The following is a 24,609-nucleotide window of genomic DNA, read 5'->3' on the forward strand; positions in this document are numbered from 1 at the left end:
AACTAGTGGGTTCAAAATGTTTAGCTGGCTGCTACATCGCACAACTTCACCGAATATGTTGTGAATTTGGCTACATAGTATCCCAACGACACAACGTGTGACATTGTATCCTAGAGGTAACATGTGACAGATTAGTAAACCACTGGTTACATTCCAGTGAATCAATAAACGCATTATGCAAAGTCCTATAGGCTTGGTCGTGCATAATATAATTATACTAATACTAATAATAATAATATAATAACGGTTTCAAATGTGGTTTCCAAGCCATTCCACAAACTCTAGACAACTCATATAGCTATAATATAGAAGTGTTTATCACCAACATGTTTGTCAATCTCAATATAATTTCTTGGTTTTTACCGACTTGTCAGTGCACGTATTTTCCCGGAGGATATGGAGTACAAGGCATCAGTGAACCTGATGACTTCTGTGCATGTCTGCAGAACAGATTTACAAGATGCTCAAGATTTGTTTTAATGAGTTGAGCATGACAATAAAATCACAACAAAAGATGGTAGACAGAGTGAGTAGACTAAGTATTACTATCATGTATCTCCCTTCACTACCAGTAAGCTAAACCACTTGATGGAACAGGTTACTGATTACTTATGCATTCATTTTTCTGTACTTTCTTGGAAAATAAGATACACTGATGTTACTTTATGCACTGATACAATGTAATTACACAAATGATTCCCTTTTTTTTGTTATTCTGGAATTAAGACCTATGAGATAGTGTTGCTGGGAAATCCTTATTTTTAAGTGAACAGCCTTTATAGCGTTCAAATCCGACAGCACTTGGTCCTTGACCTGCTTAATACAAGTGCAAGACCACGAGTAGCCTTCTGCTCAAAGGCATCATAGGCCCCCTCAGATTTGTCCTGTTTAAAAATGTTAAATAAAAATCGCTATATTTTTTGGGTTTGTTGTAAAAAGGGTTGTTGTTTCTCTGTAATACCACTAGCCACTTATACATTTTATGAAGTTGGCTTTAGCTGGCCTAGCTGGCCTCTCCCCCAACTTCACTACTAGCTACCAAGAAGCCATTTAAGGCTATCAATGAATTTAGAGTAGCTAGCTTGTCTAAGTATCTTAGCTGCCATGCCTGCTGGCCAGGTTGGTAGATCTGAAAAGTAAGAAATTACTAAAAAAGATGCACATTCCTTTCAATCTTCTACCCAGATTTTAGCAGTGATGCAGAGAAGCAGATGTAGTTTCTTAAATTAAAATGTTTTAAATAACACCAGTCAGGGGGTAAGATGGCTCTAGAGGTGTGCTTGGATATGCAGATATCTTTGTTTGTTGAATAAACCCCCCCCAGATTGTTGGGATGCATGACGCCCCTGGCTGTCATAGATGAGCGTATAAAACATGGACAGTCTAGTTTTATTTACTTAAGCAAAACACAGTGAGTGAAGTCACATGGCAAAGCAACATTCCTTTTAAGGTCTCTAGTAGAATGCTAGTCTCATAGTAACATTACAGTTGGGCAACAACCAACGTTGCCAAGTAGTGAGAGCATCCAAGCCTGTTCCAAGTGCCTTATACATGTAAGAGCACATTGCAATTTACACTGCAAGCTCCACGATACGACAGGGAAAGAAGAAGATGTTTGGTTTCTTTTTTCAATCACTCAGTTTACTCTTTGTGATGGATGGCAGGGGCAGAACATCTGCTTGGCTGGACCCTATTCAGACAAACCTGTGGTTGTGTGCTTGTGTGTAGGCTGTGTGTGTGTGTGTGTGAGAGAGAGAATGTGGTGGACAGAGGGCTTTGCAGCTGTTGGGGCTCTCGTCCCGATGGCTGGCCATTGTTCCCAGTCTCTCCCCCCAGCCTGGTTTATGGGCCTTCACATTTTTCAATCCGCACCGCAACTAAATGTATGGCCATGACATGCAGCCTTTCTCAGGTTATAAATTAGACTGGATCCCACTGTCAGAGCTGCAGCATTGCAAAGGGCCTCCTTTATGCTCAAGAGAGTCACTATTCCTTTCACATGCATTCCTCTGTATCCTCTCACCATTTGGAATGATGAGAAAACCATGAAAACAACACAAAACAAACTGTTTTCAGTTGAGAACACAGTGTTAAATGTTCTATTCGAACTTCAAAATGTCTGGGAAAAAAGCAGTGAAACTGAATTTGTGGTCTTGTTCCCAGGTCCGGCTCCAGGCATAGGCGACATAAGCAGTCGCTTAACGACCCCAGGCTTTTGTTATGTCACTCACTAAAATGTTTCAGATTGGTAAATTTGCTGGCTAGCTTAGCATGGCTGAATTTCCGACCGGGCATGAAGGGCATGTGCCCAGGGGCCCTGAACTCCAGAGGGCCACCATTGATTTTGTTAGTCACCTCTCACTCCGATATTTTAACATGGCAACAGTCATGACAAAATGTGTACAATTTCAGGAACTTTGTTTTAAAACAACATTTTTCTCCCCATCCTATGGCCCTAGCACCCCAAAAGGCTAAGACCAGCCCTGATTGTCCCTAAAGTGAATAGTTAGAATTTGTTTATACATTGATATACAGACATTCATCTGTATTCCAACCACTGCCAAACAAAATGTTGTCATCACAACATCTTCCACGAAATCTTACAAATCCCGACACAGCTTTATAAGTAGTGCACACTGTTAAGCATCAAGACAACACACGACACTCCCAGGCTAGACCAGGGCAGGGTTATCTTTAAGCCTCCAGTCCAGTGCATGTGTTTGCTACTTGACCTTCTCCGGACACTTAAGCCTCTTCAGGCAAAACATGACAGAGATGTAGAGAAACACATCTCTAACCATAAACCTACTGCTGTCCAGGAAGGCTATCAGGCTATCCCTCTGGCTCAGTGGGTTGGGGTTGGCCCCCTGCTCTGCCTTTGTCTCTGCTTGGCTTTATCAACAGACAGCCAATAACATGTTTATCATCACAAGAGGTCTCCTTATCTCCCTCCCTGCTACTGTTCACCATCCATCCACAGCCTCTCATCTCCCTCTCTGGGGTGTGGCTCCATTTTACTGCCACACACCATTGATCTCAGGCATGTTCACACTCTAGAGAGAGTCTTTCCTCTATAATACCACCAAAATGCCGTGGGCCCAGTTTCCCAAAAGCATCTTAAGGCTAAGTTTATCTTTAGAACCATCAAGGGTTCTAACGATGAATTTAGCCTTAAGATGCTTTTTGGGAACCTGGGCCCTGATCCACTATGTGTTTAGACATTTTATGATTATGATAATTATGTTGTTACCTCACACACACACACACATCTTGATAACATGTGTTTAATGTACAGCTGGGACATCAACGTGTTGCCATACATGAAGCATTTAATGACATATTTAAAGAAAGGATTTGTCCCTAGCTGATATCCCGGGTTATCTCCTCTGCAACATGTTTGTCAGAATGGGCCAGCCAGTGGTGTTAAAACCCACTGTTTGCTTCTAGAAAACATCTGCCCATGGCCCCTGCTGGCAGTGGGAGTGAGAAGAGACAACACAGGGCCTGCCTCTCAGCACCCAGCGGACCTAGGTTCAAATACTATTAGAAATTGTTCAAAATACTTTGAGCGCTTGCTCTAGCTAGCCTGTCTGGAGTTGTCAGATGGGCAAGGTTTGCAGGTTTTGGACTCTTCTATTGACCAGGCAAGCTCAATCAAGCGCATACAATAACATTTATATGAACCCAGGTCTGCGCTTCTCAGCAGCACCCACCACCCAGCATTCCCTGCAAGCCTCGCTGACAACCTGACAGCCCTCTTTCCTGGCACTTAGTAGTCCTCTCTCTCGCAGGGAGTAAATGTAGACCACAGGACAGTAAAGCAGCAGATAACAGCAGTGGCCAGAGCCATGGAATTATATTATACCATCATCATTTGGGTTTGATACCACAACTAGCACATGGAAAAAAACTAGGAGTATGAAACAAACAAGGTCAAACAAGGTCTTCATTCACGAAGTATATCCATATCACTAAGGTATAGGGTCACTGGAAATGAGTAGTTAAGGACTTTTAAGAGCAAGGTAGCAACACCCAGAGCTATGGATTAAAGAGGTCTCATCCCAGAGGGCACTCTGTTTTTCCAGGACATCATCATCATCATCATCAGGGCTTGACTTTACTGGATATGTGACACATAACAGACTGTACAGGATGTCATGTCATCATATGATACAACATTAGACTTGGGAGATGTTCACTTATCAGGCATATAATAAGGGACGTTTGACATATACATGACATTTACAGGGGACATATACTTGACCTTACAGTAAATGTCTCATATCATGCCTAGTAAATCACTAAGTAATGTTTTAATAAAACTACACTTAAGAGGACATAGGCCTGCTTGACCTTACAGTAAACGTGTTGCATGCTGTGTCCTGTCATGCCCGCTTGTAAAAATAAAATAATAATCTACACTTGGAGTAGTTCACTGGTGATGGATGAATTCATCTGAATTAAGAAAAACAAAAAGTCATAGGTCGCATACACAGATTTGCAGGTGTTATAGCAGGTGCAGCAAAATACTTGTGTTACTAGCGTCAACAATGCAGTAAAATGTCTAGCAAGTACCATATGAATACTGTAGAAAAGGCCCATGGAGTTGGTGGAATAATCCTTTAATGCATTGCCATTTACTCAGCTGGGCCAGGGGCGCTTTAATTAGGTCAGGTGGAAATGTCCGACACATCTCAACTCCATAAAAGGAGGAAATTGGTTATGTTAAGGATTATGTGGTCGAGTTTCCGACATCAAAGGGCAAGCCCACCAGAGCTCAAAGAGTTGATGGATCAACTATACGTTTCAGCCATCAACCATCTCCTTTGAGCCAAGGACCGGAAACTGCGTTGGAGCAGGAAAGTGGTCTACATGAAGAACCTATGGAGGAGATAACTCCCACCGCACAGGTCGAACAGCTTCCTGAGGCAGGCTCCGCTCACCCCTTAACCAATGGGAAATCGTTGAAGCACTCTAGACAGAGTGGGAGTTCGACCAGTGGATACCCCTTTGGAAGTGGCCATGGCAGCCGCCATTCACTAGCCCTCAGCGATTCACAGACCGCTGTCCTACAAGAGAGGATGAAACTATTAGCTTTGGAAGAAATTGAGCGTCAGATTGAGGAGTAACGACAGGCTGATGAACGATGTCACCAATTGGATGTGCAGGCCCGTAGAGCTCTACAGGAAAGGGAATTCATTGCCAAGGACCTGGCACAGCAGCGACAGAACCGTCAAGCCAGAAGGGAATTGGAGGAGGCACGGATGGTCTCATCCTTCCTGGAGAGGAACGAACAGGTAGTTGACCTGACCACCCCTCCACATGGACCTGAACTGTCTGCCTTTCTTTCCCAATCTGCCCCTCTGGGACAGCATGGCACACAGTCCCCAGAGGCTCCGGGGTCAACAGCCAACCCGGAGCACGGGAGACAGGCCGCTATGCCAGTGACACAAGTTAGCATTCCTCCATCTGGACAAAGCATCACTCCTTCGCCTTTCCGCCAATTACCAACCAAGGCAAATTGTTCCTTTCGTCCAGGGCCAGGCCAGTCCTCAAACAACAGGTCGGAGGGCTCTCGCCCAATTGCGACTGACACAAATGGAGGGTCTGGGACAGTAGGGGACCAGCCCAATGAGGCCACAGTGGGCTCATCAGAAGTCCCGGGTTTATCCTTCACGCAACCAGAAGAGGGAGCCAACATTATGAAACTTCTAGTAGCCTCAGCCTATGGAATTCCCAGACCCAAACTGCCATACTTTGAAAATGGAAAGGAGAGTGAATTTGTCCTTTTGGAAATGGCATTGGAGAGCCTACTGGGTATTCACAGTCATCTGTCAGAACGCTACAAATACCAAGTACTAATGGATCATTTGCGGTTTCCCAGTGCATACAGGCTGGCCCAATCCTTTATGCACTCCGCAACACCATACACTACAGCTCTCCAGGCCCTGAAGGCGAGATATGGTGAGCCACGTCAGCTAGTCCAGAATGAACTAAACAACATCCTGAACACGTCTCCAATTAAAATGGGAGACCATGCTGCCTTCCAAGAATTCTCCCTGGCTGTCCAATCCCTGACCTCGATGTTCCAATCCGTTGAAGGAGAAGACGGGAACGAGCTGAAATGTGGCTCCCACATGGACAGGCTTCTTAGCAAACTTCCAGTGTACCTCAGAGACAGTTTCATTGAACATTGTTTGAATAAGGGCATTCTGAAAGAGGGCTCGAGAAGCACCTATGCTCTTAGAGACCTGGCCGCATGGTTGGAGGTGAAGGCAAAGGCGAAGAGCATCACTCACCAGGTCACAATCTCAGCCATAGCCACCAGAGGAAGGAAGGAGTTTGAACGCCAGGAGGGACAGAAAAGGCCAAATCCCACTACCATGTACTTAAATAGTGAGGCCGGGGAGGAACCCGGGAAGAAGACCCCTCAAGAGCAAGAACATCAAATTCCAGCCTTACTGCCCATATTGCAAAAGTAAGGGGCACTTCCTTGGCTCATGCCCCAGGGTAAAAAAGCTCACTCAAACTCAATTGAAGGCCTGGATCACTTCAGGCGAGCGATGCTACAAGTGTGCCCGTAGCCATAAGGCGGAGACCTGCACATTGAGGAAACCCTGCAACCGCTGTAAAGAAATCCATCTCACCGTGTTGCATGATCTAATCCCCTAAGCACAGAAGGAGCAGAGTATGCTCATGGTAGGAGCTGCAAAGGAGCTGTACCTTGACCAGCAGAACCGGTCTCCAAGGGTCATGTTGAAGGTGGTTAAGGTCACTCTGCAAAGTGAAGGGAGGCGCATTGATACATTCAACCGTTCTAGATGATGGGTCAGAAAGAACAATCATTCTCACGGCGGCCACCTGTCAGCTTAACCTGGAGGGGACCCCCGAGACCCTTAATCTCAGAACGGTGCGACATGATGTTATCCAAATGAAAGGCTCTGCTGTAACCTTTAGTATTTCACCTTCAGGAAACGGGGACGTGGCCTATAACATCACCAATGCCTTCACGGCAGATGGCTTGAATCTCGCAGAACACTCCTGCCTGGTAAGTGTTCTACAGAAACAATATCCTCATCTATGAGGATTGCCTCTTCCTAACCTGGCTAGAGTAGCGCCACTCATCCTGATTGGGTCAGACCACCCACATCTCGTCACCCCGACTGAGCCTATACAGGACTACCTGACATGATGACTCCTTGCTGTCCCCAGTCCACCTGGCCATGCTGCTGCTCCAGTTTCAACTTCCACCTGACTGTGCTGCTGCTCCAGTTTCAACTGTTCTGCCTTATTACTATTTGACCATGCTGGTCATTTATGAACATTTGAACATCTTGGCCATGTTCTGTTATAATCTCCACCCGGCACAGCCAGAAGAGGACTGGCCACCCCACATAGCCTGGTTCCTCTCTAGGTTTCTTCCTAGGTTTTGGCCTTTCTAGGGAGTTTTTCCTAGCCACCGTGCTTCTACACCTGCATTGCTTGCTGTTTGGGGTTTTAGGCTGGGTTTCTGTACAGCACTTTGAGATATCAGCTGATGTACGAAGGGCTATATAAATAAATTTGATTTGATATACGAGCTGGACCAGAAGGAGGGCCCATTGCTGTCCATACATCCTTGGGTTGGGCTGTGCAAGGTCCATCCCATCTACTTCTCTCCACCCAAGCTGTACAGTCACAGCAAGTACTCTTCACCAGAAGCAATCCAGATCCATTCCCCTGTGCAGCCACGGACCTCCTTCGGAATGTTGAGATGCTCTGGAAGATGGACACCTTCTCCAACCGGAAGCTACAGGAGGTCACTCGCTCGAAACATGACTCCTATGCATTAGACCTCCTGGAGAAGAGCACCACCACCACTGAAATGGATGGCGTTCACAGGTATGCAACCCCACTGCTACAGGTGCCCAACCATCCTCCTCTGGCAACCACGACACGGGCTGTACTCCCACTACTGCGTGGAACAGAGCGACGCCTGGTGAAGAATCCTGAGCTTGCAGAAGTTCATAACCGAGAGATTCATAACCTTGTGAAGGCAGGCTACGTCACTGAATTGACAGCTCATGAAGAGGAAAATGCACTCCATGAATCCTGGTATCTCCCTCACTATGTTATCCAGCAACATGGTGGGAAGTATAGACTTGTCTTCAACTGTTCATTCCAAGCTGCTGGTCAAAGCCTGAATGACTGTCTACTCCCCGGACCAACCTTAGGTCCTTCCTTGCTCGGTGTCCTTCTCCGGTTCCGGCAGCACTCTACAGCCATCAGTGGAGACATCAAAACCATGTTTCATCAGATTCGTTTACTGCCTTCTGACACCACACTGCTCCGGTTCATATGGCGAGTTATGGAACGAGATGCAGAGCCCACAATCTATGAATGGCAGGTACTCCCATTTGGCACCACCTGCAGTCCTTGCTGTGCTATATACTCTCTGCAGAGACACGCACGGGAGCATCCAGACAGTGACCCAGAAGTATTGGATTCAGTGGAAAATGCCTTCTATGTGGATAACTGCTTACAGAGCGTCCCATCCACGGCTGAAGCGAAAGCACTCCTTGATAAAGTACGGAATCTCCTGTCCAAAGGGGGATTTGAGGTCCGACAGTGGGCTTGTAACAGAGCGGAGGTTATCCAGCACCTCCCGACACAAGCTAGGTCCAGTAGCAGTGAACTATGGCTAACGCAGTCTGGTGCTAACCCAGAAGAGCCCACTCTAGGACTGAGGTGGAGCTGCATACCGGATACCCTGGGGTATAAGCACAGCTCATCCCCGAGTACCGAAACCCCCACTCTGCGCACCATCTATCGGACCCTGGCCAGTCAATACGATCCCCTTGGGTATATCCTGCCATACACAACACGGGCCAAAGTCTTAGTCCAAGACCTGTGGCAGACCAAGAGGGACTGGGATGAACCAATCCACCCGGCTGACCTAGTGGAACGATGGATCTGTTGGGAAACGGAGTTAACGGAGCTCTCTGATGTCCAAATGCCAAGATGTTATGTACCATCCTGTGCTGACCAACCGGGATCATGCCTGGAACTGCATGTGTTCTGTGATGCTTTGGAGCGAGCTTATGGGGTGGTTTCCTATCTTAGAGTGAAGGATAAGGCAGGCCACACCCATGTCTCCTTTGTCATGGCCAGGTCCAGGGTCGCACCCAAGAAGCAGTTGTCAATGCCTAGGCTGGAACTCAGTGCTGCCCTTTCCGGAGCCCAGTTGGCCTCTACCTTGCGAGCCGAGCTCACCTTGCCAATCCAACGGGTCATCTACTGGAGTGATTCGACCACTGTATTGACCTGGCTCAAGTCGGAGTCCGCAGGTATAAGGTGTTTGTCGGAACTCGCATTGCGGAAATCCAAGCCCTAACAGAAGTCCAGGACTGGAGGTATGTTGATAGCATAAACAATCCTGCTGATGACGTTACTCGTGGTAAAACCCTTAAGGAATTGGCTGAACCCCATCGCTGGAGCTTGGAACCACCATTCTTGTCCCATCCAGAGAACGAGTGGCCGACAGCCCCCAGGCGTGCGGCCCCTCCGCAACCAACTGAAGCTCATGAGTTAAAGAAGTCCGCCCAATGCTACAGCATCTCTACGGAACCACCAACGGCTCTCCCTGACCTAACACAATCACAAACACTGCCGGATCTGATCGCCGCCACAAACCAGACCTCAGATGGGGTGGCTTCTATACCCATCTCCCTCGCGGCAGAGACACTACTCCTCCAGCAAGCACAAGTAGTTAGCTTCCCTGAGGAGTTAAAAGCTCTGAAAGCCGATAGGGAAGTGGCTAAGGACAGCAGTCTTCTCTCTCTTGCCCCAGAATATAATCCAATCCTTGGAGTGATCAGAGTCGGAGGGAGGTTTTGGACCCAGATGCTATCCACCCAATTATCCTTGACTCCAGACACCCTCTTACCAGGCTCCTCATCAAGAGTTATGATGAGAGGCTTCTCCACCCAGGGCCAGAGAGGGTCTATGGGGAGATGAGGCGGAAGTACTGGATAATTGGAGGACGAGGAGCCATTCGTAAGCACCAATACGCCTGCGTAGAATGTCAGAGATGGCGGGCCGGAGCTACGGTGCCCAAAATGGCAGATTTACCTCCTGCTCGCTTGCGCCTCCTTAAACCACCCTTCTGGTCAACAGGAGTAGATTGCTTTGGCCCCTTGATGATCAAGTTAGGTCATCGTGTGGAAAAGCGCTGGGGCATTCTATTCAAGTGTTTGACAACCAGATGTGTCCACCTGGACCTACTGGAGAGTTTGGATACTGAAGCCTTCCTCATGGCCCTACGGCGGTTTATCTCCCGACGGGGGAAACCCTACGAGATCCTGGCTGACAGAGGTACGAACATCAAGGAAGGAGAAGCCAGGTTGGCGGAAGCCTTCCAAGCCATGGAACCCAGCCTCCAGGATCAGCTGATGGACCAACAAATCTCATTCAAATTTAACCCTCCGGGCGCTCCTCTTTTTGGAGGAACATAGGAGCGAGAGATCAAATCTGCAAAGACGGCCTTACGAGTCGTCCTGAGGGACCAAACTGTCACTGAAACTGTCTTGAGGACCGTCCTGATAGAGGTGGAAGGGATTCTGAACTCCAAACCCTTGGGATATCTCTCTGCAGACATCGCTGACCCCGATCCGGTTACACCGAATATGCTCTTGATGGGACGCCGAGATGCGTCACTTCCTCAAGCCATGTATGCTGATACCAACCTCGTAGGCAGACGCCGGTGGCGACACAGCTAATCTTAGCTGACCATTTTTGGGCCCGATTCATTCGGGATTACCTACCAAGTCTACAGCACAGAGGGAAATGGCAGAGCGAAATGGCCGGCCTGGAAACTGGTCAAGTAGTAATGATGGTGGACCCTCAGCTGCCTCGAGCCTCCTGGCCGGTGGGCCGTATAACTAAGACCATGCCTGGGACTGATGGTCGTGTTAGATCAGTGGAGATCCAGGTGAAGAACCGGATATCCGGCCAGTTGCCCGACTAATTCCTCTACCTGAGATGACAGAGGACGGGGAGCAATGAGCCTTTTTTGAGGAGTGTGGAATTTAACACATTTCCGGGGTGGCTGTAGAAAAGGCCCATGGAGTTGGTGGAATAATCCTTTAATGCATTGCCATTTACTCAGCTGGGCCAGGGGCGTTTTAATTAGGTCAGGTGGAAATGTCCGACAGATCTCAACTCCATAAAAGGAGGAAATTGCCATCGCCTGATCTCGCTGCTCTCTTCCTTAACTCCATCTGATCCAGAAGTTCTGGGCGTCCATGAATCCACCGACTCTTACCTGTCATCTGAATTATCTGTGGCGATCGGGAGAGTGGGCCATTCAGTTATTGTTTATAGTTATTACCGCGGAGCGTGGCTTGGAGCGCACGCTTCAAACATATTGTGTAATGTGAATTGTCAATGATCACGGCCCTACGGATCCTCATAGGCCAATTATGCAATCAATATGGTTCATATGTATTGAAATTAATTATATGTACACATGAAGACAATTGAAAGAGTGAAATGAGAAACGTCATTGTTTGCTAACTGATTGACTTTGATAATGGGGATTATAGATTGTATAACCATTCACTGTTTGTATTCTTTCATAATTTATGATAACTAGTTACGAGCCTAAATGACTCACGGATGTTTACTATTGAATTCTTAATGAACTGGACTGTTGAACTCCCTAACTTTTATGTTAATAATGAATGATATGATCTTTGATTATGAATTTGATTGGATACATGTTATTTGTTTCCTTTGTGATGCAGCACAGACTACTAAGTAAATATACCACTTTATGGTTAAAGGAATTCCTGCCTCAGTCTCATCCATTCCTCTGTCACCTGACACGTGACCACCTGTTCACACAGATTCCACTAATCTTTGAAATACACAAATAATCACAAATCAAGAAATGACAGAATGGGTCCAATCAACAACCTAGAGTAAATATATTAGAGTGAGCTGAGCATGTGTCAGAATCCAGAGTATAAGTAGGTGGTGTGTATAGACAGTATATCATTTGGAAAGAAAATGTTATGTAGACCGATTGGCAGTATTTCAATTACTTGAGTATTTTGTAAATTTAATTACATTGGGCTGAACTACACTCCAATGTATTTTGTAACAAGATACTTTCAAGAGCTGTAATTTGTTTTATAAACAGTCTGATGGCACTATGGTGTGATAAGAGCGTCTGCTAAATTAACTAAATATACAGTGCCTTCAGAAAGTATTCATACCGCTGGACTTTATCCAAATGTTGTTGTTAGTCTGAATTTAAAATGGATTCAATTAAGATTGTCACTGGCCTACACACAATAGCCCATTTAGTCAAATTGGAATTGTTTTAGGACATTTTTACTTATTAATAAAACATTTAAAGCTGAAATGTCGAGTCAATAAGTATTCAACCCCTTTGTTATGGCAACCCTAAACAAGCTCCGAGAGTAAAAATGTGCTTAACAAAGACACATAATAAGTTGTGTGACTAACTGTGTGTGCAATAATACTGTTAAACATTTTTTTTTAATGACCTCTCTGTATCCCACACATACAATTATCTGTAATGGCCCTCAGTCGAGCAGTGAATTTCAAAGACAGATTCAACCACGAAGACCAGGAAAGTTGTCCAATGCCTCGCACTGCTGAATAAGTCAAGAGGTAATACTTACTTTCTGAAGGCACTGTACCACTAGAGCAAATTAGCCTTCCCCACCAGTGAGACGGTCATGGACTGTAATGTATAGGGTTTATGCATTGCTGACAGGCATTCTTTCCTTCCTCCCCGTCGTACATGTGAATTTCCACACTACATTGCAAAACCCACGTCTTGTGTCAGGCATTCACTATCTTGAACATTGATGGATGTTACCTTGCTGGTCATCCACCGAGTCAGGGGAGAAGAGTTACACCAACCGCAAATATGGTTGATTTATCAGTCTCCTGCTCCAGAGCTGGATCTGGTACACATTTCAGGGAAGGCCAGGCACATACCCGGAACAGGAATATGATCAAAAGCATATTTAAGAATTTAGTTAAGAATTGCGGAAACATCTTTTTCCCCCCCCTAGGGCTAAATCACCATTATATCACCATTATATTTGCTCCATTGACTACTGTACATTTCAGAATAGGAAATGCACATTTCATGCTTGTCACATTCTCAAAAAAAAAAAACAGGTTACAAAATGTCAAATACACCCAAGTGATGTTAAACCTTAGAATGAAATGCGGAATATGAACAATGTATGATAATAGGAATAATCTATTCATAAACAGTATGTCCATACTAGCATGGTATAGTTTAATTGGAAATGACTAGCTATAAAGCACTTGAGGGCTAAGGAAATACAATTTAAAAAACAGAACAAGAGTTAAAGTAATGTTTAACAGACAGAATCATTTCACAGGTGTTTCCAGCCACGTGAAACATCCTTTACTTATCTGAAGTACACTGCCAGTACAGCATGTGGTAAAATGTTCCAAGTGACTCTTTTCACACTCGTTTCACAATATGGCACCTTGAACGTCACCTTGCTCCCCCCTGGTGTCTCACTCAACATTTTGCTTTGTTCATTACACTTATGCTTGATTGACCATTTAGCGTTCGCATCAATGTACAGTAGACTTCTTTGGTCAAGCTAAAGAATGAAAGCTAATCAACAAGTCATTAACATTCCCTTTATTGCATCAGTTGTGTGTGACAAGGGAATGCACTAAAAAACTGACATTAAACTGTCAGTGTGTGGTTAACTGTATACATATTGTACAGACGCAGTAAAAGACACGGCAACATAAGTTACTACTACTGCAAATGAGCCTTTCCCTCCAGTGAAAAGGTTGTGTACCAAATGTGGCCCAATGGCGCCATCAGGTGGATATTTTATGTAAATGAAAAGTTATCCACTTGGTTTCAATCAGTCTATCAAATGCAGTCTATCTTGACCGCAATCAATGTTCTCGCCAACAGACACACTAATAATGCAATGTCTTTACCGTACATTTCTTGCTATAATCCAAATGAACCCATTTTTGATTTCCCCCAAAGCAGTTCAAAGATATTCATCCAAATCAAGCCAATAATATGTAGGTCAGGTAGTTGTCTATGTACAACGAAAACATTGGACAATACCTACAGACACACAAACTCAGGAATAAATGCGTTTTCCACTAGTGTCTGGATAATATGCGCGTCAAAGATATACCAAGGGATTACAAATAACAGTTCAAATGTTTCAATAACAATAACATCTATATCATGTGTACTGGGTAGACGAGCACTGGACCATTCACATAACCAGGGGCTGGACACGGGAGAAGAAAGAGTAGTGTGAGGGTGTCTGAGGGGGAAAGCTGTAGGACAGTCCCTGAGGGTTAGTGCACCCAGACTTTGGATCAAAACCCAAATCAAAGCCCAGGTTTCAACCAGATCTAGGCCTCAGTCCGCGTTCTGCCTGAGAATCCTCTTCTCTTCCTCTACGAAACTCTTGTCAGATGTGGCCTGGCCCAGATCCCGCTTCCTCTTCTCCTTCTGTTGGAAGCTCTCTACCCTCCTCTTTTTTGCTGACACGGATGCCTTGTCTCCGTCCTCGTCTACAACAGGGAGAAAACAGCACGTCAGAATTGTAATTCAGAAATGAACTGAGATTGCATAGCCACCTACTGTGCTTAAGTCTTGCCTAACCAGCACCGATTTCCCCCCTGCTATAAATATCAAGTTACTGTTTATCAGAGCGGGAGAGAGAGTCATTATTTTCTGTATGAAAGTCATTGAGAGATGTACAGGCATAGATATAGAACCCAGGCAGATAAGCAGATACAACAGAGTTAAAGATGATATGTTGGCAGCTGTATGAACTTCTACAGTGTACCTCGGGTAGTACCAAATAAGATGGAAGCTATACCACAGACAAAAGGGGAAACCCAGACAAATCACAGGGGCTATAAATCTGAAGCGTCCGTTTAGAACGTCGCCGCTAAATACTTACTTGGCCCTTTCTAAAAGTAAAAAAAAAAATGCATTGCTTAGGAGTGCAAGGGCGAATGTAAGTTTATTGGGTCGCATACACAGTTTAGCAGGTGTTATAGCAGTGCAATGAATAACTAGCTCCTAACAAGGCAGTCGGATGTCAAACAATTACAATTGTACGAATAATACAACAAAAAGCAAGATTAAGAATGGCGGGAAAGAATCCAATTAGCAACCCAAATAGCACTGTAGCAGTATCAAAACGCAATTATGCATACAGCACCAGTCAAAAGTTGACACACCTAGTCATTCAAGAGTTATTTTTTCTATATTGAAGAATAATAGTGAAGACAAAACTATGAAATAACACATGGAATCATGTAGTAACCGAAAAATCTAAATATATTTTATCTTTGAGAATCTTCAAAGTAGCCACCCTTTGCCTTGACAGCTTTGCACACTCACAATCCAGTATATAAATACATGGTGTGTATAAACCATACAACTAAATACAATTTAGAGTAGTAGAAATATTAGAATAAGCTATGGTCGGGGATACAGTGACCAAACGGGAAGTGACCAGTGGTTCAATGTCTCTACGAGATGGGAAAGCAGCATTGGCTTTGAGTGTGTATGAGTGACTTTTGTGTGAGTGAGTGTGCATCACCTGGTATGCTGAGTGAGTGTGTTTCAATAGGCGTTCAGTAGGCGCTCCCTAACAGAAATATGCAAATACATAATAAAACACACCAATAGGATCTTGCTAGTTCTTGCTCGTTTCTGCCCATTTTTCTTAATTTGCTCCAATTTGAAAGAACACCAATGATAAATCTTGGGTTAGTTATCAGTATTTTTGCCTATACTAAGCAGGCAGACCCTGGTCAGTCATACAGATATTGTTTCCCCCTACCTGAATCTGATGGCTGTTCCTCTGTGGGCAGGAAGACAGCGTTGCCCATGTGAGGCTGTGGAGCGTCTTCTCCGTTATCCTCGTAGATGTTGGACCACTTTATGGCCATGTCCATACCTGGGGGAGCTCCCTTCTTGGGCTTCTCAGTTTCTGTGGCATAACTCTGAGGAGGGGGCACCGCATTTGTCTTCCACATCTTGAACTCCTTGGCAGGCTGCAGGCAAAAGATACTCATAATCAACTCCCCTTTTACTTAAAAAAAACAAAAAGGGGTCCCCTATTCATCTGTGCCTTAAGGGTACGGTTTACAATGCATGGGGTTATAATACAACACCTATTCGGTGTATGTGACAAAACATATACACTAAGTGGCCAGTTTACAAAAAATTGTTTGTGCTTACAGACAGTGAATCACGTGGCCGTGGCTTGCTATATAATGCAGGTAGACAGGCATCGAGACATTCAGTTACTGTTTGATTGAATGTTAGAATGGGCAAAGCGAGTGACCTAAGCGACTGAGTGTTGTATGATCTGTGCCAGGCGTGCCGGTTCTAGGGCTGTGGCGGTCACGAAATCTCATCAGCTGGTGATTGTCAAAGCAAATAATTGCCGGTTGCACGGTTATTGATTGTTAATAAACAAATATTTAGCATCTCCTGGCTTCCTGGCCTACAAGCCACTGATGGAGACCTTTGGAACATCTACATTTGAAAAAGTCTAATAAATCCATGTAATATAGACTACATCTTCACAATACATCCATTTATTTTAGACAGGTCTAAATAAACATGATATTAAGAAAATGTTGTCTATTTCAGAAGAACAGAACACCATACTCGGAGTTGTCCTGAAATTAGGTCCTGATCTGGCTATGCCATTTGGCTGTAGGCTACACTAGTTCAATTAGCAGAAAATATTTGATTAGAATTCCGTGGCATTATTTTATTTAATGAAGAATTCAATTGAACAAAGCTGAATAAAATAGAAAGGATATTTTCTCCAAACGATTTGAGGGAGTGCGCACATGCGGCTATTCTGTGTCGAGCCTGTTAACAAAGAAACAGGTACTCCTATATGCTTAATTTAGAGTTGTTAATGTAACTTTAGTTGTTCAACAAATGTTGGGCTATGTGTTTGATTTGTAATACATTGTAAGGCTATATGATGCGACTAATGATTTGAAAAAAGTCAGTTGAAAAGGCATGAGCTCTGCTTTTTTTTTGTGCAGGCTGTACACGCTTCATCAGTCTCTCATTCACAATTTGACAAGCACTTGATATTGCCTTGAATTTCCCGGTGGCATCCCCTTCGTGTGGCCATAACGAACACGAAAACAATCCATGCCTTTTGTGGCCAGTAGCCGTTGTGCCCTTGGGCTCAATATAATAATTATAATTCCCTTCTCCCTGAGTGCTGCGTATTCAGAAGCATCTCTCACTCACATGGCTCTCCATCACGTGACTGGGTCTTTCTCACAGGCTACAAGTGAAGACACATGTCGAGGACGCAACTGCGTGCAACCTTATCCAATTCCAAGGCGCATACTGAAGATATTGGAAGAACTGTCCACATTTACTTTTCGTCAGCCAACAAGATGAGTAGCCTAACAAACAGCAAAAGCACTAGCCTATGTCAATCTACTATCATCCATAGTATAAAAGTTGACTTATTTCATTCTGTGCGAGGAATAAATATTCCAAACAGTCTGGGACAGTTGTGGTATGCGATAGATCCCAAATTAATACAACCACTAGCATCAAAAACACTTTTTGGCGATACGATCATCGTTCTCGATTTGGCCAACCTAGGGGTGCAAATTGACTAACCAACCCTCATGAACTGGGCAATAAACAGCAGAACATTTTCCAAACTGTCAAATGACATGACTAACAGAAAATACTATCCATGTAATACAAGGAATGGACATTTTCATTAAGAGATTCATTTGAAAGAAAACGAGCAACAATAGCAAGCCTATCGTCTAACGCTCAAAAGGCTAAAGCCTATTATTGGACACACAACTGCTGTAATGAAGCAGCTCATCAAACCTCCTTTTTCAAACATTTACCAAAATGCAATTAGCAGGAAAACACTGTTTAAACAGTGCACGTAATGAGAGCAGTTTCATATATGACAAAGATTAAAATTACTATCAGCAATTTAGAAAAGAGGCTGAATCTAATAGCAACAACTAGGATGTGCTGCTAATATGACCAGGATTGTGCCATTGGCTTGTTGATATAAAAAAAAGTTGATATGAAAACGAATAGGAGAGAAATGCTGGTAATTGGCATGAGTAATCCACATTTCTATGGTTGGATTTTTGCTAAGCTACTTTGAAGCAAGGTAAGACATTCCTCATTATTTGAAGTCAAACGTTCAGGTTTCAAAGAATGAAACTGCCTCAACCGTGGTAATGTGGTGGGTGACGAACTGATAGCCTGCCTACCGTTGACTATAGCTTATGCACTCGAATGGCGGGCGCGCTTTAATTACGAGTTGAAACTGAGAAATAAAAATAGCTATTTTTAAAATTGCGGTCATCAAAAGAGGTTAACACGCGACTGCATTTAGAATTTGTTGCACAATGACTGGGTTTATAAAAAACACATTTCACTCTAGTACTAGCTTTTCGAGAAGCTGCTCTCAGGTGAAAGGCTATTCCGATCCTCAAACTAGTTTCTGTATGCTTTGTGCGTGTGATAAATAAGATACATGACGACTAATGAAAATACAGTCGAGAAAATTAATTCCCACTAAAGCATGACCGGTCAAATATATTTTCAGCATCTAAAACCGATTAACGGTTAAGATCCCTTGGCCAAACATTTATCTTCTAAAATGTCTGTGTCAAATCAAAATGATCTGTTCCAGCTGCAGGTGGTTCTTTTGAATTTAGAAAATGCTCCTTTATTTAAAAAATGAAATGTTTTGCTCCATGAAGTAATCCAACAATATGTACGCCGCCATCTTGTCTATTTAAAATCTTCTCTCATTGATTGAGACAGGTGGGTCCACCCCAAAGTGTCTCGATCAATGAGAGAAGATCTTGTGCCCAAGAACGCCAAAGTAACCTGTTTAAATGACTATCACCCTGTAGCACTCACATCTGTAGCCATGAATTGCTTTGAAAGGTTGGTCAAGGCTCACATCAACACCATCATCCCAGACACCCTGGACCCACTCGCCCTAACAGATCCACAGATGACGCAATCTATATTGCACTCCAGTGGCGTATATTCATGGATGCCAAGCTTCCCCCTCAAAAAATGTACCTAGAATTTTATTTATTTATTATATATACATTTTTTTCCTTTCTAGGTACATTTTATATATATATATTTAGTCTGTTTTCATAATTTTCCTTCAATTCGCAATAGGCTGAATGTATCTCACCGGAGAAACGGCAACCCTGTCTCCGTAGGCCATTATCTGATGCTATCTGGTCATAAAGAATATGACATTGTTGATGTCCGTAGCATTGAATGCAATGGAAGCCAGAGAGCATTTTGCCTCCCTTGTATAAAATAGCCAATCAGCGTGAATAGTCCTAGCGCACCAAAAAAAGTGTCAAGTGAAGCCAGTGTGGATTTGGCTACACTGTGATCACATCGCATTAAGAGAAATACGCAATTGACAGAAACAACTTGAATTGTTGCATATTGTTATGTTCCTCCAGTTGCTAGCTAGCTAAAATGGACCCTTTCCTAAATTAGCCTTGTGGTTTTACTTAATTCTCCATACTGGCCAATGATTATAACGGCAATTCTGATCCAACCATAAATTCAAACATTGTGCACCTGGACTGAAAGGATGGAAGTTCAACATGTAGAAGGCCAATGTTAACTAGATGCAGGCCAATGAAAGTAAATTAGGCTAGCGAGGGAGCATTTTAGCCAGGAATCTTAGGATAGCAAAAACTAAAAGCTTGTACTGTATGACAGTCAAGAACGCACGCAAACACACAAATCAGAACCATGGACAGCCGCCTCATCTTTAGCTTAAGTTGATTGGACTAAATTGTTTTTTTCTTTTCTTTTAGTTGTCACTGTAGACTAATAAGCATTTCGCTACACTACAAGCATTTCGCTACACTACAAGCATTTCGCTACACACAAGCATTTCGCTACACTCGCATTAACATCTGCTAACCATGTGTATGTGACAAATAAAATTTGATTTGAGCATAGGTGATTTAATGATGTTGAAATGTTAAAGTTGAAATGGTGATGGAATAGTGGAGGTAGCTCCTGTTTTCTTTGCGACTTGCGCTAACTGTGGTTCGAAATCAATAGTTATTTAGTAGTCTGAAAATGTCAGGAAAAAAACAACTTGCAGGTTATGTAACTGTAGGTTATGTAACTGTTTGTTCCATCCAATATGCTTTGTGGACTTCACCGGACAGAGGTTGCCATCCGGTATATTGTGATGAAACAAAGGTGTGGTTTAATCTATTCTGCCACTGTTTTCTTCGTGTCTCGGCCTTAGGCCTATATATCATGGTCGCAAGGCAAATGAACTAACGGTATAGAGCAAACACAATTATCACAACATAGGTTGTAATACGGCTTATTTATTTCTGGCTTGGCTCCTTCAGTGATTTCACCCATGCACCGCTACTGTTGCACTCCACATGTCCCTTTCCCACTTAGACAGAAGGAGCGCCTACGTGAGAATGCTATTCATTGACTACAGCTCAGCATTCAACACCATAGTACCCTCTAGGATCACTAAGCTAAGGACCCTGGGACTGAACACCCCCCTCTGCAACTGGATCCTGGACTTCCTGATGGGATGCCCCCTCGTGGTGAGGAAAGGCAACAACATCCACCATGCTGACCCGCAACATGGGGACCCCTCAGGGGTGTGTGCTCAGTCCCCTCCTGTATTCCCTGTTCACCCATGACTGTGTGTCCATGCTTGACTCCAACGCCATCATTAAGTATGCAGATGAAACAACGGTGGAAGGTCTGATCCCCGACGCCGTGATAGCCTATAGGGAGGAGGTCATAGACCTGGCAGAGTGGACTACAGGAAATGGAGGGCTGAGTACGCCCCCATTAAGATCGATGGGGCTGTAGTGGAGCGGGTCAAGAGCTTCAAGTTCCTCAGTGTCCACATCACTAAGGGATCTATCAAGGTCCAAACACACCAACACAGTCATGAAAATGGCATGACAACACATTTCCCTCCTCAGGAAGCAGAAAAGATTTGGCATGGGCCATCAGATCCTCAAAAAGTTCTACAGCTGCACCATTAAGAGCATCTTGGCTGGCTGCATCACCACTTGGTATGGCAACCGCTTGGCATCTGACCGCAAGGCAGTACAGAGGGTAGTGTATACTGCCCTATATATATCACTGGGTCGAACCCTCTGCCATCCAAGACCTCTATACCAGGCAGAGGAAGGCCCTAACAATTGTAAAATACTCCAGACACCCAAGTCATAGACAGTTCTCTCTGCTACCATACAGCAAGCAATACAGATGTACGAAGACTGGATCCAACAAGACCCTGAAAAGCTTCTACCCCCAAGTCATAAGACTGCTAACGAGTTAGTTAAATAGTTAGCCAAATAGCTACCCAGACTATCACATACATTGTTACTACCATTTACCACCTGTCACTTTATTCCTAGTTAAATGTACAAATCTACTTCAATTACCTCCTACCCCTGCACATCTACTCGGTACTGGTACCCCTTGTATATACTGATGTATTTATTATTACGTGTTTTACTTTTCTACTATTATTTTTTCTTTGCATTGTTGGGAAAAGCATTTCACTTAGTCCACAAATGGAGGAATACACATTGTTGGATTGCTTCATCGAGTAAAACATTTATTTTAATAAACGGGGCATTTTCTAAATTCGAACAAACCACCTGCAACTGGACACAGATATTTGAAAAGATACATGTTTGGCCGAATCGAGAACAAAGATGGTATCGTCAAGTTCAGCTTGGTCGAATATTCTCTGCTACGCCAAACAGTACCTATCCTGTAACACTAATGGAGCATCACATTAGCCGTTACAATCTGCTAGCCATTATAGCAGATGAGCTGGCAGTCAAGTAAAGCTTGAAAATCCCTGGAATAGAGCTTGCCAGTTGACGAGTCGTGGAAAGTTAGCGGAAGTGGATGATGAGTTTGAATCAGCGCGTCAAGCAAAGTTGGTGAAGACGAATGTTCTGAATGGACAACAGTAGTATCGAAAAACTGGAACAAAAAGGAAAGTGTCTAAAATTGGAGTGGAGGATACTTGTATGAATGATAATGATAATCATTTCTTGTTGGGATGCATTTGCTGAGTAAGAAAGCATATGTGGGAGACTCGTTTGAGGTGTCGAAAATGGTGAAGTATGCGCTCGGAAAAGTAGTCGGTCATAGTTACCAGGAGTGGTCTTATTTGGATTAATTGTATTTCCGAAGAACAGAGGAAGGTTGCAGTGAGAATCCAGACAACAGGTGGTGTTTTTTGAACTTAGTAGAACACCAGTCAGAGGAGTCATCTCAGGGTTGAAGACGGATGTTCAGGTTGAATCCCTGAAGAGAATTCCTGGTGTGGTTGGTGCCTGGCGTCTGACCCGCTGGGTGAATGGAGAAAAATAAGAAAGTCTGTCAGTCCTGTTGTTTTTTGATAAGGAGCAAATACCTACGCATGTGAAGCTTTGTTATGTAAGATACGCTGTAAGAGCTTTCGTCCCCAAACCATTGCAGTGTAAGAATTGTAAAGGATAGTGTGTGCAGATGGAGAGAGTATATTGAAGAACGGTGTGTAGAAGAACAACGGTGTTGCAATTGTGGTGGGGATCATGATCCCAAGTTCCTGGAGTGCCCTGTAAGGGTGAAGGAGATTGAGGTGGCAAACATTAGAGCGGTCAATCAAATCTCCTATGTAGAGGGGATTAAAAGAATTGAGAAAACAAGTGATGCACCACAGCGTAGCTGCAAGTCAAAAGGTACCCTGTGTGTTAAAAATGTGGATTTTGTGGCGTTCATGGCCAGTTACAAACTGTACAGCCCTAAAAATTGTCAAAGACCCAAGCCACCCTAGTCATAGACTGTTCTCTCTACTTCCGCATGGCAAGCAGTACCGGAGCGCCAATAAATGTTTTTGGGACTTAATGATTTTAAATCTGAAGACTTGCAAGGGTTACTTGCGCCAGAAGACCAGACCTCCCAGGTTCCCCTTCAGCCTTTGTTGGGATGAGATCAGTTTTTTAATTAACAGAAAAAGTTTGATTTAGTTTATTTACTGTTAGTTTGATAGTTTTGGTATTTAATTGCATTTGTGGGAATCCTGTTTCCATCCCGCACTGTAGGTGGCGGAATGCACATTAAATTGTGTGATCGCCAATATAGCAAAGAAGAACTCTCCAATTTGTAGTCCTAAAACACGGAAATAAATTAACTCTGGTTTGTTCAGCCATCCCGATGGCAAAAAAGAGGGTTTGGGAATAAACGCCGAAAATTAAGTCTAAGGTTAATACAGGCTTAGGAGGTCGTATACGTTTTGTTATATGATGTTATATGAGATAAGAGGTCAGTTAACGAGACCTTTATGAATTATGAAACTTTTGTGATTTATGTTTTTTATTACCACAATTTCTTTAAAAAATCACAAAAAATGACGTTAGCTGATGAAGGTTAACTCACAGAACAAAACGTATAAGATCAAAGCCTGTGATTACCACAAACATTATTTTCTGCTTTTCTCCCAAAACCGCCATTCATTTTCCTCATAGCAGCCTTTGTCCAAGGAACCATGGCGGAGTGTCTACAAAAATAATTACTATTTCTCTCTAAGCCTGTGCCAACACTGTAGTTTAGCTTGCTTGTAAAACTAACGTTATCTAGCTGGTAGAATACAGTACAGTGGTGTTTAACTGGCTAATGTAACACTACACTAACGTTAGCTACTAGCAGTAGCTGCTATATTGTTGTATCGCTGTGGGAATTAACTGGCTAGTTACATAGCAACGGAATGCTAGCTAGATTCGTATTTTTTACAGTACCTCTTCGGGAGCTTTCACGGCGCGGCTCTCCCAATCTATCTGTTTATTCAATGGGTTGTACAGGAAGGATGGCTTGGCAACCGACTTGAAGAGCTCGTCAGGTTTGGGTAGAGGAGCTCCACTAACCGCCCGCTTGGTCCCGTGTTGGGGAGATTTGTTGCCGCTTCCAGTAGCATCGTCCTCCCCCTTTCCTCTCGATTTCTTCTGGCCCTGTTCATCAGAATCGCTGCTGTTACTATCGCTACTGTCACTCAGATCATCGTAACTCATGAAGTAATGGAAAGAGTCTGGTTTCTTCTTATCAACCATACTGATGAAAGGATTACATTAGCTAGTAATACGTTGAATTTAACTTTAGAGATAGGAATATAATGCCCTAGCTAATTAGCAAGCAACCTTGATGATTTTGCTGGTTACTCCATTTTGAATCACTATTGCCGTAAAATTTGTAATACCCTAAAAAGTTGTCGTAAAACTATTTTCTTAAAGGAGCAGTAGTCCCTTTTTTTCAAGACACTCAACATAACTTTGTGAACAGTTATTTTCCTCAAGCTCAATACACAACCACATTGTATATTTACCATAATCAAAATGTATTTTCATTTCTTAAACCAGGGCTGTAATATACAGTGTGTGTGAGTGTCTCCTAACCTACAGATTATTCGTATAGTATACAGTATATACTGATAAAAAATA

The 24,609-nt window shown here is 43.6% G+C and overlaps 1 protein-coding gene across 1 annotated transcript; it reads right to left on the bottom strand.

Moving 5' to 3' along the window:
- Positions 1–13,684: 13,684 nt before the first annotated feature.
- On the bottom strand, positions 13,685–24,350 carry LOC112250471 (UPF0690 protein C1orf52 homolog). The gene is made up of 3 exons (XM_024420655.2): positions 23,914–24,350; positions 15,897–16,110; positions 13,685–14,610 (listed from the first exon to the last, which is right to left on the bottom strand). Exons 1-3 carry the CDS (start codon positions 24,220–24,222, stop codon positions 14,456–14,458), a joined length of 678 nt encoding a protein of 225 aa, XP_024276423.1. The 5' UTR covers positions 24,223–24,350; the 3' UTR covers positions 13,685–14,455.
- Between the last annotated feature and the right edge of the window lie 259 nt (positions 24,351–24,609).

The sequence above is a fragment of the Oncorhynchus tshawytscha genome, linkage group LG01 (assembly GCF_018296145.1).
Source record: "Oncorhynchus tshawytscha isolate Ot180627B linkage group LG01, Otsh_v2.0, whole genome shotgun sequence".
Lineage (NCBI taxonomy): Eukaryota > Metazoa > Chordata > Actinopteri > Salmoniformes > Salmonidae > Oncorhynchus > Oncorhynchus tshawytscha.